The following is a 14,104-nucleotide window of genomic DNA, read 5'->3' as shown; positions in this document are numbered from 1 at the left end:
CGCATATCCGTGCTGTCGGTGAGCCCCAAGCGAGCGGGCAGCCCCGCCGTGGCGAGGCAAGGCTGTCATCGAGCCGTCGACTCGAACGCTGCTCGGCCGTATTCCGTCAGGGTGCTGGCGGGTACCGTAGTACTCAGCGCGGGCGAGAATCGCTCGATCCGCCGTCTCCCTCACCAGAAAGCCGAGGGAGCCGAAAGGTTTCACGAGTCCGAGATGGGGCGTCGCCACCGTCGTACACCAGCACGTGAAACCTTTACAGGCCCCATTACTATTCCCCCCACCAAATGGAAAAGGTGAAGGTCAACAATATTATTTCTCATTTTGCCTCGTGTTATTATAATTAATCTTCTTGTTCAGTCTGTGCCGCTGGATTATACATTTTTGGTATATTAATTATTTACAAATGAAGTACCTTAAACCCCTTCTTCGCTTCTTAATGCAAATTTCATGCAAATGACATGCAAACAAAGTCCACTGGCAGGTGCTCGAGGTCCCGTGAACCTCCCCATACCGATCATTAGAGCGAATATAACCGCAGGTGGGCCCTGCCATCTGCTGCGGCCTTAAGAGGCGTGTGGCCGAGCGGCACTCGCGCAGCGCACCTCCGACATCTCTCGAAGGGCTTCCGTAATGAACTTTTTTATGTGTTGTATCTCTTTTCATTTCGTTCCCAGCGCAGCCCCGATTACGCTGCTCCGATACGCAAACAGGAACCCGGTTTTAGCAATTACGCAACATCAAAATCTCAGAAACCACGTTCGGTATAATGACGGACCAGCGCTAGGTCACGTGTATAGTTTAAATTAACCTTTTTAATTTAATAACACTTAACCATTCCAAGAAACTGTCTTTAGTACAGCGTCCATGACCGAGGATCTGATGAATCTGTTCATCCGTGTGTATGTTTGCTCTGTGATGTGGGCGTTTGCCGCGGCACCCGATCGCCAGCGCGCACTTAACGCACGTGTGCCGGCATCAACAGGCTGCTACTCTTTCTCCAACCTTCCAGCCACCTTCAGGTTCACGCTTGAGTATGGCAACGGCTACAGACGCTGCCCTGGAAAGCAGCGCCGGTCCATCCGGTTCCTGGCAGACGGGCGTACAACCCCAGTCATGGGCGTGAGTCCGCTTGCCGTAAGCTGGTTTTTTCACAAGGCGTTTGGTAAACAAGTCTCAGGAGGGAATGAGGAGCCATGTCTTCCCAGCTCTTACGCAGCAGCTCCCGTAGATGCTGAGATGGACTCGGAGTCAAGCGGGGTTTCCGTCGCTCCTCGGGCCTCTCACGCAGTCGGTGCGCGGAGAGAGGGCTGAGTAAGTTCACTCTGCGAAGCGGGTGCTCAAGTGCTCAGGCACAATGAAAAATCTGCATATGCACCGAGCCATCGGCGCCAGGGCTGCAGACGCCTGCTGCGGCCCACAGATACCATTGTTTACAGGATTATAGGATTGCATATCGACCTGTGCGTGCGTGCGTGTGTGTGCGTGGAGGACGTTCACGTAGCAACGCACCCCTTGAACACGCACCGTTCCGCACGAAACGCATGCACACACGGACCGTGTCCTTACGCGCTCAAAGACGCGGCTTTTTTCCGCGATTACCGAGCACAGCGATTCTTTCGAAAGAGGCGGCGCTTTCTGAGACGCGATGACTTTGCATTCAGCGTTTTCGTGTCATTCCCGAGTTGACTGATCTAATTAGCTTAATTGCGGGTTTTTAACGCGCGCGGCTTCCGCCGCTCAGCCTCTTCTGCCTTCGAGCTGTCGCGAACCGGCGTCAACGTATCGGCGTGTAATGAAGACGCGTTCTGGCTCTCCTATTCACCGAGGAAAGCGACATTAGCTGCGGGTCACGGGGAGATTAGCCGTGGATTAACAAGGAGAATTTAATGAAAAAGCGTAGCCCGCGGGAGCAAGACCCGACACGGAGTTGTGTGTTCGAGACCCTGGGGTGGCGGGGGTGCAATAATGACCCTGGGTGTCATAGCCACGGTGGCTTTGTCCGGCGCCCACCACGGATCGTAGGAGCAAAGTGCTCTCACGGGCAGCAGGTGGCGTACTGGTTAAAACTGCTACCTTCAACTCAAAGGACCTCAGTCATTATCCCAACTGCTGCAGCAGAACCCTTGATCGAGGTATTTATTGTCAACTGATATAGTAAAATTGCCCAGCTGCACAAGTGTCAAATGACAACGCAAGCGGTTTTTGCCACTTTTTGCTCATGAATCAGCTGAGTAACACCGAACTCCCACCCGGCATTCGCCGCATCATCCGTTCGATGTGGTTTGTTTTTCTGCAGAGGGATTTTTATGCAAAGGCCTCACGATTTGTGGCGCTGTTGAGCGACGTATCATTTCCCTGCGATTTGAATTGAGTGGTTTTTCTTTCTGCCCCGCTGGTCTGGCCACATCACCATCTAACAGGCCCTCTTTCAGCATCTGTGCCACAGGCAAATGTGGCTACAACTCGAGCATTCCAGCACATTCCCTTAGAAAAGATCTATTTGTGCTCCGCGTTTGTTAAAAATATACAAAGGGCAGAGCAGACAAGCCAGGACATTCGTTCGATGCGCAAGAAAAGGAACCGTTTGAATATCTGTCACTCGGTCGCGGGGGCAGACGATCGATCTCCGAATTAACTGTTATATTCTGCAGAATCAGTGGTTACGTATCATTTCTGTACCAGAGAACAAAGACATGCAAGAACAAATGTGAAATGAAACAATGCAGTCTGCATAATTACGGGCCGTGAAAAAACAGATAATTGTGTAATTACCGCAGACCCGGTCCCCATGCTTTCTCTTTCTCTCTCCTATTTTCTCTTGTCCAAACTTTGCAATTAAGTTTGTTCTACAACAGCAGTCAAATCTTTTATGCAGTTGGAGATTAGACTTGGGTAATTACTTGAGCACACTCACTCTAAATAATAAGATGTTGTGATCATCCCTTTCTGGCACATTCCGTGGTTTCTAATGACATATCCTGCACCAGAGAAATTGCTGCGAAACTGTGCTCGGTGTCGCCCCCTAGTGTCTGTAGCCTGGATTAGACCCAGCAGGAAAAGTATGTACAGGTGGACCCTGACTTATGATGGGGTTACATTCCGCGAAACCCATTGTAAATCGAAAATATCGTCATTTGAAAATGCTTTTAACACACCTAACGCACGCCTCTGCGTGACGCACCGGGAGATGCGGATCACTGCCGCTGCCAAGCATCGCGAGAGAGTATCGCTCCGCATAACGCTTGCCTGGGAAAAAAATCTAAATTTAAAATTCGAAGTACGGTTTCTACTGAATGTCTATCGCCAGCTCACCATCGTAAAGTCGAACCATCGTAAGTCTTTGGCGAAAGCTGAAGTATCGCTTATAGCAACTGCTTGGCCTACTTTGTTTAGACGGTTCGATTTTTGTTTTTTGGTGTTGTGAGGCAGCTGTACAACTGCTTGCTCCCTTTCGGCGATGCATGTGTGCAAAATGCCCCGGAGGACCCCCATTGTCTACATTTCCTCTGTGCCAAGCGGGATGCCAGCCTTTCACGACCGGGACGCCAGTCCATTGCAAGGCGCCCCAACCAGGACCTGAACCAGAGACCCACCAGAGAGCAGGACATGGCCAAACCCGCTGCGCCACCACGCCCCCCCGGAATGGCTATACAGAAGAAAGAATTTTCTTAGACAAAAATGTCCTAAAAACTATCACTACAGAGAGCCAGCATCTAATTCTCTTCATGTCCAGCATTAGCGTATTTTCTTTTTTTTTTTTTTTACAAAATTTACTACTGAACTACATAATTACCAAGTCATATGCATCTGGCAATGTGATTTTCATACCGTGATGAATATATTAATATTTCAGAATGCACAATGGTGTTACTGATACAGGGAAAGTGAGGTAAGAGCTATTATTGTTATTATTGAGTGGCAGCGTTGCTTAGTAACAGATTGTGCCTTTTTCAGGACGAATACGCTCAAGCGTTCTGCATTTAGCTTTTTGAGCATTACTAGGCAATCGTGTCTCGTATATTTTATTTGCTGAAACTGCCAAAAATGTCAAGGAAATTATTAATTCTGAAACGACATACTTTCTCCTTTTAATCACTGGATTACACTTGGAAAGGAAAGGGAGTGAAGATGACAGGTGCGTGTGTACATCTGATGCTCCGAAGGGGCCTAGTGCAGGAAAGTGGAAGTAAAGCAAGCACATTAATGTTAAAAAATGACATTTTGCCTATAACACAGAGCTTCCAAATGGTCTGCTTTCGGTATTTTTTTTTCCACCTGGTTTATCCCAACCGCCTCGGTGTGGAAGTTGCCACCGGAAGCAAGAGTACAGATGATGAGTCGTAGCCGCACTTCCGTTTTATTTATTGTAACCCTGGCAATTTCTGCAATAATTTAAATATAATGAAAAGTACAAGAACTTTTAATCTTTCCACAGGATATTTTGCCAGAATATTCAGGCTTCTTTAAGGAGGTTTCAGCAAAGTGAAGTCAGGATAACTTCAGTCTGTCTCTCAATTTTCCTTCCTTGCAGATTCCAGATTTGATTGAATTAAACTCCCACTGTAATAACCTTCAGGTGTTTTCCCTGAATTGACACTGTAAAAATCACCCTCCTGCATATTAACTAGTAAAATCAGTGTAAAGTTGACTAACGCTGTAAGTCGTCTTTGACAAAACTGTCAGCTAAATAAATACAACCAAGTAACATATTTTGATCCTGGTATCCTTGAAGATGACTTAAAATCGAGATGAAGATATTAAAGATACTAATTGAAAAATTCTTCATAATAGGAATGGCGACCTACAAACAGGAATTGTAAGATCTGTCTACGTGTTCATATTTCATTATGGTCATATTTCCAGCGCTTGTGGGCAGCTCTTTTCCCTTGTGCACTAAGGTGAGCAGGTGCAGAGCCAAAACATCCGCATCCATCCAGAGTGTAGATAACATGAATTTTCACTATGAAGCGAAGATGCTCAACTTAACCACTATTCCTTGTAGGAAAGAATGATTCCTAGATTTAAAATATCAGCGGAAACGACTTAAAACACCGAAACGCTAACGTCGGCATATTTCGCAATATTTGTATACATGGAATATTTTCCCGTTCACAGCCGAAACGATAAACGAGACACGATGCCACACGAAGCCGCACTTGTGTTCGTTTCAGTTTCTGCCTCAGCATGTGCACCGACAGCATGACAAAAGTCTTCTTCCGTGGGACGACACAGTTTGTCACGAACGCCCGATTCAGGAATTCCTCCAGCTGCTTCCAAAGAAACCGTCAATTTACCGTGGCTGCTCCTCGTCCCTCTTGGGCACCATTAATCGCGTAGTTAAACATAGACGTACGTACCGATGGGCCCACCGCTCTGCCACCGCTCCTAAATAGAGACAACGTGCAGATGAGTCCCCGTCCAACAAGTAGCACCAGCACGTCTACCACGGGCCCGGCCTTATACTAACTTCCGATCAGAGCTCGTCTCCATTCCTGTGTTCATTGTGACCAAGCGCGACGTCATCTGCCTCTCTTTGCAGGTCGGATCCAGCATGGGAGAAGACAACACCATTTACGAGATGATGGGATCCCCTGGTGAGTAGGAATATTCGCTCAACATGGTAGAAAGACGCTACAACTCCATGACTATGTCTGCAATCCTTTAAACATCGTACAAAATCGGCCCTTTTGTGACTTTAAACAAATTATGAGTTCTCTCAGAGCCATTTCTCTCCTGATCTCCTGACAGCTCCATAAATGAGTCCAACACCATCTGCTATGATTACCTATGTATTTGTTATTTAAATGTCACTTGTATAGGCAGCTACTTGAGTGATGTGAACCAGCAACACGGTGCTATCAGACAAACAAGCTGTACTTTCATAATTCTGTGTCTCTGTCTAAAGCTATTTATCCGTGTTTTTTTTTTTTTTTTTTTTACTTCGAGCTGTACTACACTTTGGAGAAAAGTGCCTGATAAAAGAATAAATGTGAATGCAAAGTATGTTGTTGCTCACATCCGTCAGGCCAAGGCAATACTAATAACAGCCCAGGAGAAGAGGAGAATAACGATGTGAAGGATGAAGATGACGAAGACCCCTATACGGCTGTAGGGGGGGACGATGAAGAGTACGATACGATACTTGCCTCCAACAAGGCTGCAACCATCACCAACCGTCCCCCTGCCCCAACTCCAAGACCAGAAGCCACCCCCACAAAAAAGGACGACATACCATTCATTGCCCAAGGTGAGAGTGATCAGTGATTGACTGTGACATTATGTGGAAAAAGTTGAGTTTTAAGACTCCCTGCATGATCCCGTGAACCCTTGCACTCCGGATAAATATGAACACACTGCAGGATAAAATATGGACTTTTGCTTACTGTTCTAGACTGCCATCTAAGTTCATCAAGGGCAAAAATCGTTCTTAAATGTTCAGTTTCAGGGGTGCAAACTGCTTCAAAGAATACAGACCCCAAGTGCCCTGTATTGAGAAGAACTATAAATCATTTACACAGCCTTGCTTTCCATCTTATGGTCCCCATAGGGCTGTTTCTGGCCTTCTAGGTCATATTGAACACTGACAAAGTCTCCACTAAAAAAAGTCTTAATTTTTCACACGGCAGTCAGCAGGCCGGTGTGCCTGGCGGTGAATGGGATCCGTGCGGCAAGTGGGTCCCGCACAGGTTACTGTGTCTGTTTGCAGAGCGGGAACCAGGGTACAGTACCATTCACTGTATCAACGTCTGTATTCCAGACATTCCTTAATAATTTGAGCTAAAACAGCACAAGCATCTTAGGGTTCAAACCTCATAGTCTAAGTTGCTTTGGAGAGAAGCGTTCGACTAATGAATAAATAAAAACGTCTCACGGCTGCTTGCAAACTTGACCTATTAATACAAAGTAAAAAATGCCATTTCAAAGCAACCGCAAGACTGTTTTAAACCCTAGTGAAAACAGAGCTGGAAATCAAACCTCTAGATGTGCCTCCGAGGGCTGTTTTTAATTTCGGCAAGCACATCCCCCTGCGTGCGGAGAGCGAAGCTGTCCGAAGGACACGCCAGTGAGCGCAGACGAGGCGTACGCAGGATCTGGCTCCCCGAACGAGTGTCATTTACGACTGTTTACTCAGTCTCTGGTGTCTGAATAATCTGTGTTCTCCTAAGCTCAGACAGCTGGGCGTTTGCTCCACCATCCCATATGTTTACATCTCAACACAGTCTGGAAGAAATGCGCTTCTGCTTTTCCTCACCCGCTCTTAAGCGTGCATTTTTATTTTAAAAACACTTACTGGAATCTAGAATAAAGGTCATTTTCGGTGATACAAATTGCTCCATGTTTGCTTGTGAGCGGCTATATTAACATGAGGGCTACAACAGATTTTTAATGGGAAACTGAAAGAGACATGGAATTTAGAGTATGAGTATTCGTGCAAGGGTAATACTCAGCAACAACAAGGATTTTAATTTCATCGGACTGGTTTCTTATCCTGGATGTAACCTGCCTCACACCTGGCAGACTCTGGACCATCTTCACTCTGCACTGGACAAATGGCTACTGATAATGCATGGACAAAAGGATTCTAGAATTAAAGTCACATTATTCGATGTTAAAAAAAAAAAAAAAAAAGATGTAAAAAAACATCTCCATAAAAAAATGACAGTGCAGTTAACCAAAGGCTGCAGATGAGTTAGCAGGAGCACGCCAGAGGAGTTGTCCTGAGCTTCAGCTTGGAAACGTCAACAACTTTTGACAATTTACTTTCTCCCTCTGATTCACCCTGAGATCCCGCACCGCAGCCCAGCAGTGAGGTCACCCATTAGCACGTCCGTGGCTCTGGACCTCCAATGCAGCCTTGTCAGGATCGCCAAAGTGGGACAAAGTCACAAGAACTCAAGACTGTGCATGCGCACATGGTCGGGGAGAGCAAAGCACACCAGCCCTGCTGGAGAATCTTACTTCCACATCAACTATTCCTTCTCTGAGTACAGGACCGCAACGAGCGTTGTGCAATTTGACATGTGCACATGGGTAAACTAGGAGCCTGGTCCTGATTTTCTGCACAGAGAATACCTTAGTGACCCTCTAATTCATATGCCTTGCCGAAGGCAGCTGGCCAACACAACTTGCCACGCGCAACTGAAAATCAGGACCAAAATTTGTTTTCTACAGGGAAAAAATTCTCTGGACAGCAACAGAGAAAAAAAGTGTTTGCCTCTTTTTTTTAAACAAGGGGACAAACAATTCACAGCTCGTGTTGCTGAGTCTCCTACTTCTTTCTCCATCACGCTATTACTAACAAGCAGCAACTAACTGCAAGACATTTGGCTGGGCCTGTATAAATATATGCCGTATGGATTCTGACCAGCAGATGGTTCTGGTGTGGAGGAGCGGAAGGTAAGACGTCTGTTCGGTTCATCATTCTGGAACACCTGTGAGGAAAAGGTCTCATCTAAAACTCCTTCAGCAGAACATACAGCTAAATATACCGATATGATTATGAGCTGTGGATGAACAGCACCAGCCACGGAGGAAACATTGCAGCCTAGCGATGGCCGTCTGTCTGCTCTACCACTGGACGGGGAAAAGGAGGAAAAATACAGTGCTACGCTAACCCCCCAGTCGGCCGGCGTTCCACCCGTTCCCATACAGAAGCCAGTCTGCGGTGCCGTGTCTGCTACAAATCACTGTCAGTTTGGGGGCCACATGGGTCCGCATCACTTGTTCCATATGTTTTCCATCAGCCGCATCTGCTGACATAAAACAGCGCATCGTCGATGGAGGGTGAGGGGCCAGGAGGGTTGGGGTTGGGGGTTTCCATGACTCCATGCAGCAGATCCGTCGACCCCTCAGTGGTGTTTTTCGGGCTCCTCGTCCACTCAAAAAAACTGACGCCCCTAGTGGCCAGCTGTGCTAGAAAAATGCATTCAGCAAAGCTGAGCCAAACCGCTATGCTTTGGAGAGGCTCTGCTACAAGTCAACATGCACCCGGGATACCAAAGTCCAGCAGCATTTAGAAGAAGCCGTTTACCATCTTGTGCAAAAACAAACAATTTGGACATACCCTGATCATCCTAAATAGATTCTCATCTCTCAATATCGTAGTGCTCAGCGTTTTGCTGCGACACATAATTCATAGTACTTACCGCTCAATCAATAGCGTTACTGAGTGAATCCTTCATGTTGATTTAATTTTTTTTTTCCCTATCGATTGTTCGGAGACGAGGGCTTTTACACTCGATTTCAGGCCACACATTTTAGAAAGGTGGTTTAGTGAGATACTCCATCTCAGCTGATTCAGTACATTTTCAGCATGTAGGGCCATAAGGTGCGAATAGTTCGGAAACAGTCAGTGGGTCTATGGTTCCATCTGCTGGATACTCAAAGCACTGTCTCAGCTATCAGTCGGCCTCCTTAATATCCCGTGTACGAAAACAGAACACGGTACTGAACTGAGAAAGGGGGGAAGTGTCAAACTGGTGGATTTTTAAAATATGCCTACCCCTCTTAGATGGGAAAATCAATTCTGATTTCAGTAGATTGTGAGCCAACTGTCCCCAGGAGACATCCACAGCCTGTTTCAGCCTTGTTTCTGGTTTTCTTTGCAGTGTTCCAGAAGAAGATGTCCCAGGGTGCTGCAGACAATCTGTACTCTCAGTCCTCCAGACAAGGTGAGTGGAGAGCAGCCAAGGCTGGTCACCAAGATTGCCTTCAGCCTTGTCAAAGTATTCGGCATTTCATCCTTTGCTGTGACGACCTTAACTAATCAGCTGATAAAGGCTTCTGATACAATGGCAGGTTTTGCATCCCTTCCTTCCTCTGTGTCAAAGGTTCTTAACTTTGTTCAGGTCACGAACACCATTAGGAATCTGATGAAAGCTAAGGACCTCCCTCTAGGAAAACGTCCATAAATAAATTCCAAAAACATTGCATTGAGTTTCTTTAAACAAGATTGTCACAGGTTGTAATACCATAGTAAAATATTTTATTCTTCGCCAGACCATAGGTTCTTAATCTGGGGTCTGAGGGTGAGTGTCAGGGGTGCATGTCCTGCAGGCTTGCTTTGAAAATAACCAACTAAAATTAAAAAATATATATTTTTTTAAATGTATGAATTTTTTTGATGAAAGGTCCTTAGCTTTCATCATATTCTTAAAGGATTTTGTGGCCCAGAAACATCAAGAACTTGTAATCTAGATGAAATTAGAATAAACAGGCTGGTTGCAAATTACAATTAAAAGAAGACCAAAATCCTAGACAGACCAATGGACTGGACTGCACAGTCTGATTGTGGATATGTGGAGTTTTGTGAAGGAAATGACATTTGTGTTGTGGGCCCTCAGGCAGGGGCCAAAAAAGCATCGGGTCAGCCTACGACACCTTCGTCCCCTACCAGCCACCTGGCCTGGAGGAGCTAATTGAGCTGCAAGAGAAGGTCAAGAAGGGTACCCTGACCATGGATGAAGCCCTCGAAAGGTTCAGCGACTGGCAGCAGGTCCAGAAGGGCTTGGATGACATACAGCAGGTAGCTCAGTGCTTACAGAATATTCTCCGAGCCTCTTTTAGTGTGACTTACTGTGAGAAACATCTGAATGTCCAAGACCTCTGCAGATGAAGGGTGATGAGGACAACACAGGAGTGAGAGCTTGTTGCCATTGCAGGAGAAGCTGCGGCAGCTGAGGGCAAGCATCATCAACAACAGGGAGGACGATGAGAATGTCTATGGTAAAGCAAGGGTTCATGGTCCCTTGGCCAGGCTTAAATACACATCAAAATGCACTAAAACCTGAGGAGATCAGAGACATCAGAAATGATCTGACTTGATTTTGTTGTGTAGTGCTAACTGCTCATTGCACATTGCCAAAAATCTCGTATTAGTACAGATGATCAAGAACAATTAACTTGGGGGAAAAAAGTCAGTTAAGAACAAGACCTGGTGCAGAGCACACAGAGATGTCTGACTAGCAAGATCTCAACTCCCAAAGATGTTCAAGGTTGTGCTGCATGAGTTTTGCCAAAATGACTTTGAAGCCGAGTCTGGAATGTCTTGCTAACAGCTTCTGTTCACTCTGACAGATAAAATTAACATCGTACATCACACTCCAGGTGGGTCTGTGAGATGAGCTTCCTTTGGATCTCCAGGAGCGGTCACCTCTTTGCAAAGTCTTCATACTTGTTACTTGTCTTCTCTTTTGCTTTGTCATTTGTTCATTTGAACTACTTTGGTACTATATACTGCATCCTTTGTGAAAATTATGTTTGCAGGAAGTTTTAAAAGGAGGGGAGGAGGGAAAACTAAGCATAGATCTTCAGTATAGAACAACCGCATAGAGCCTGGCCATACAGCATGCCTAGTGGTTAGAACTGCTTTTCTAGCACTAAAAGGACCTAAGATCAGATCCTTGCCCCTGGTGTAGTGACCTCAATAAGGATATTTGCCCTGAATTGATACAGCAAAAATTACCCAGCTGCTTAACTGGATAAATCACTTTAAGAGGCTTAGGGAACACGCCTAACATTGACAGTCACTTTGAAAAAAAGCATCAACGAATATATCAGTAAGTAACATTAAGGTCGAAAGAAGCTGTTTAAAGCTTGCACTCTGAGGAGCTTCAGAGAACATCGAGTCAAGTCAAGTCAAGGGGGTTTTGTCATCATTCCTCTATATAGCTTGTATACAGTGGAACGAAATGTTGTTTCTCCTGGATCGTGGTACAACACAGAACAGTACACAAGACTACATAAAGACCCGGATTGGCCGCTGCGTGCTGTCACACCACCATGTTAAGCTTATACATACATACTGTACATAACATAGTCTTATTTTTATTTCCCCGTCTGGGGATTTTTTGCAACAGCTCTGATTTATCTCCCCCGTTATGAGCTGGACTTGTTTACATTCCGTACTAACAACCTGTGACCTGACAGCCCAGTGTCCAGCCCAGAAGGGTCAGAACTGTAAAATAGAGCTGTAAACCCCACTGCACATACAGACTCCACCCTGCCTCCAGGTCCAGTCAATGGAAAAGAACACAAGGTTGGAGCAGACTGACTTTCACATTATTTGCCGGGAACAAGAGAGCTGTCAACTGAGCAAATAGTCGTGCAGATTTACTGATATTTCTCAGTGGCTTATTTTGAATTCCACTTGATTTGTGAAATTATCAAGCCTTGGGAAGCCAGACCTAGGGTGTAAATCCTCCTATAGACAATCACGGTACCAAGACCCTCCAAACCCTCTCACTCCGTAAAATAAACTGTACTGTTTTCTACTCACTGACATTACTGCTCTATTGCATTTCTCCTATGTGCCATCTTACACTGTATTTATTTATCAAAGACACACATACACGTTTCTCTTTGTTGACCAATATACTGACCTTCGACAAGTAATATGCTTTCCCTTTATTGCTTTTCCAACAGCACATCATCACTATTGCACATCAATAACATTTGCCAATGCCACCAACCCATTCCCCTGGATTAACTGAAGGAATTTTTTTTTTTTTAATTCTATTGTTAATTTCAAGCAGGGGGGCTCAGTGGCATAGCGGGCTTGGCCAGGTCCTGCTCTCCGGTGGGTCTGGGGTTCAAGTCCTGCTTGGGGTGCCTTGCAACGGACTGGCATCCTGTCCTGGGTGTGTCCCCTCCCCCCTCCAGCCTTGCACCTTGTGCTGCCGGGTTAGGCTCCGGCTCGCCGCAACCCTGCTCAGGACAAGCGGTTTCAGACTCTGTGTGTGTGCGTGTGTGTGCGTGTATGTGCGTGTGTGCGTGTGTGTTAATTTCAAAGCATTTCCCCAAAAACATGGCAATAAACTACAGAATTTCTTGAATACACAATGCAATCTTAAAATGTATGATGTAACAAATATAAATAAAGTGAAATGTGGCTGGAGCATATATACCCAGGGCATGCCTGAACTGAGTATATAACGTCTCTGTCATATTAAAACAATCTGCACACAAAGCTTGATGAGCAAGAACTCATGTGGTAATCTTTGGGCAGATGTGGATGTTGCAAAATGTCGAAGAGGAACCCATCCTACAGAGAGCGGATTCTACAGCAAACCACTTAAAGGGCAGCAAGTGAGTGTAGGATAATGGGCGAGGTGCTGTGGTACCAGCTTTACACTTCAGATCATCAGTGTGTGAGCTAGTTTTCAGAACTTTGAGTACGTGTCCAAAAAACAGGTTTCACTTCATAAAACACTTTTTCACAAGTGACACATAGAAACAAATATTATATGGAAGATTATATAATATATTTATTGATATTCCACATTTGTGTTTTACAGTCTAATTTCCTATGGAAGGCTGACAAGCAGTGAATGTAAGTAAGATTTGTTTGTTTTCTTCATATGTAATGCTCTTTATCTCACGGGTACACCTGGGCTCAGTCTTGGGAACCTATCCATGTCATTCACTCCTTTATCTCATTAATGTAATATGTTGACTACAATGGCTATATGCTAAACTTTCTGTTCACTGACATTTTGTGCTGATAATTCTCTGCATTTCTGTCAAAACCATTTCATACTTAAACTGAGACAAATTTTGCGTTCAGCATTTGGGTCTGCAATTTTGTTTTTTGCCATTTGTTTGAGCCAGAAGTAATATTTTCATTTGGTATGTTGTAGGCAGTCAAAGTTTTTCATCTATTCTCACCTTCTCCTTTCATGCAGGTTATGTATCCTTACAGATATTTCCATGGCTTAACTCCAATACATCTGTGCTGCTTTGAGAAGAGAAAAAAAAAAAAACCTGCGTTCAAGGTCTCCATAAACATTTCCACTTTGTTTTACTCAATGACTTGTATAATTTACTATAATCATATTTTTAGTTTGTTTTTTAGAGAAAATTTTTATCTGCCGCTTGCCTGATGAGTTATATGCAAACGACTGCCCATTGACCTGTGTACAAATGCTAAATTGTGGGTCGGTGACGCCAAGGTGTTATCAGTGCGTATGAAAACTTGATTTAAAATAGAAAAATATTCAAGGAAATATAATTTCAACCAAAACTATACTTATGTCTTCATATCTGAGGGACTATTTATGGTAGGCTGTAATTTGAGTAATAAAATTGTATTTTTCCTCTATGATGA

The 14,104-nt window shown here is 44.9% G+C and overlaps 1 protein-coding gene across 1 annotated transcript in view; it reads left to right on the top strand.

The window, feature by feature from the left end:
* The window catches only part of LOC108938831 (B-cell scaffold protein with ankyrin repeats-like), a 36,307-nt gene extending 22,563 nt beyond the window's left edge, over nucleotides 1-13,744 (top strand). The window contains exons 8-16 of the mRNA XM_018759780.1: nucleotides 5,540-5,594; nucleotides 6,026-6,247; nucleotides 9,609-9,671; nucleotides 10,344-10,525; nucleotides 10,662-10,725; nucleotides 11,077-11,106; nucleotides 13,007-13,086; nucleotides 13,296-13,330; nucleotides 13,683-13,744. Coding sequence (XP_018615296.1) covers nucleotides 5,540-5,594; nucleotides 6,026-6,247; nucleotides 9,609-9,671; nucleotides 10,344-10,525; nucleotides 10,662-10,725; nucleotides 11,077-11,106; nucleotides 13,007-13,086; nucleotides 13,296-13,328 — 729 coding nt within the window. The 3' untranslated portion in view covers nucleotides 13,329-13,330; nucleotides 13,683-13,744. The remainder of the gene's footprint in view (nucleotides 1-5,539; nucleotides 5,595-6,025; nucleotides 6,248-9,608; nucleotides 9,672-10,343; nucleotides 10,526-10,661; nucleotides 10,726-11,076; nucleotides 11,107-13,006; nucleotides 13,087-13,295; nucleotides 13,331-13,682) is intronic.
* The last annotated feature ends 360 nt before the right edge of the window (nucleotides 13,745-14,104 follow it).

Source organism: Scleropages formosus, chromosome 5 (assembly GCF_900964775.1).
Source record: "Scleropages formosus chromosome 5, fSclFor1.1, whole genome shotgun sequence".
NCBI classification, from domain to species: Eukaryota; Metazoa; Chordata; class Actinopteri; order Osteoglossiformes; family Osteoglossidae; genus Scleropages; species Scleropages formosus.
The sequence above is the reverse complement of the archived record's forward strand: the minus strand, read 5'-3'. Positions and strand labels throughout refer to the sequence as shown.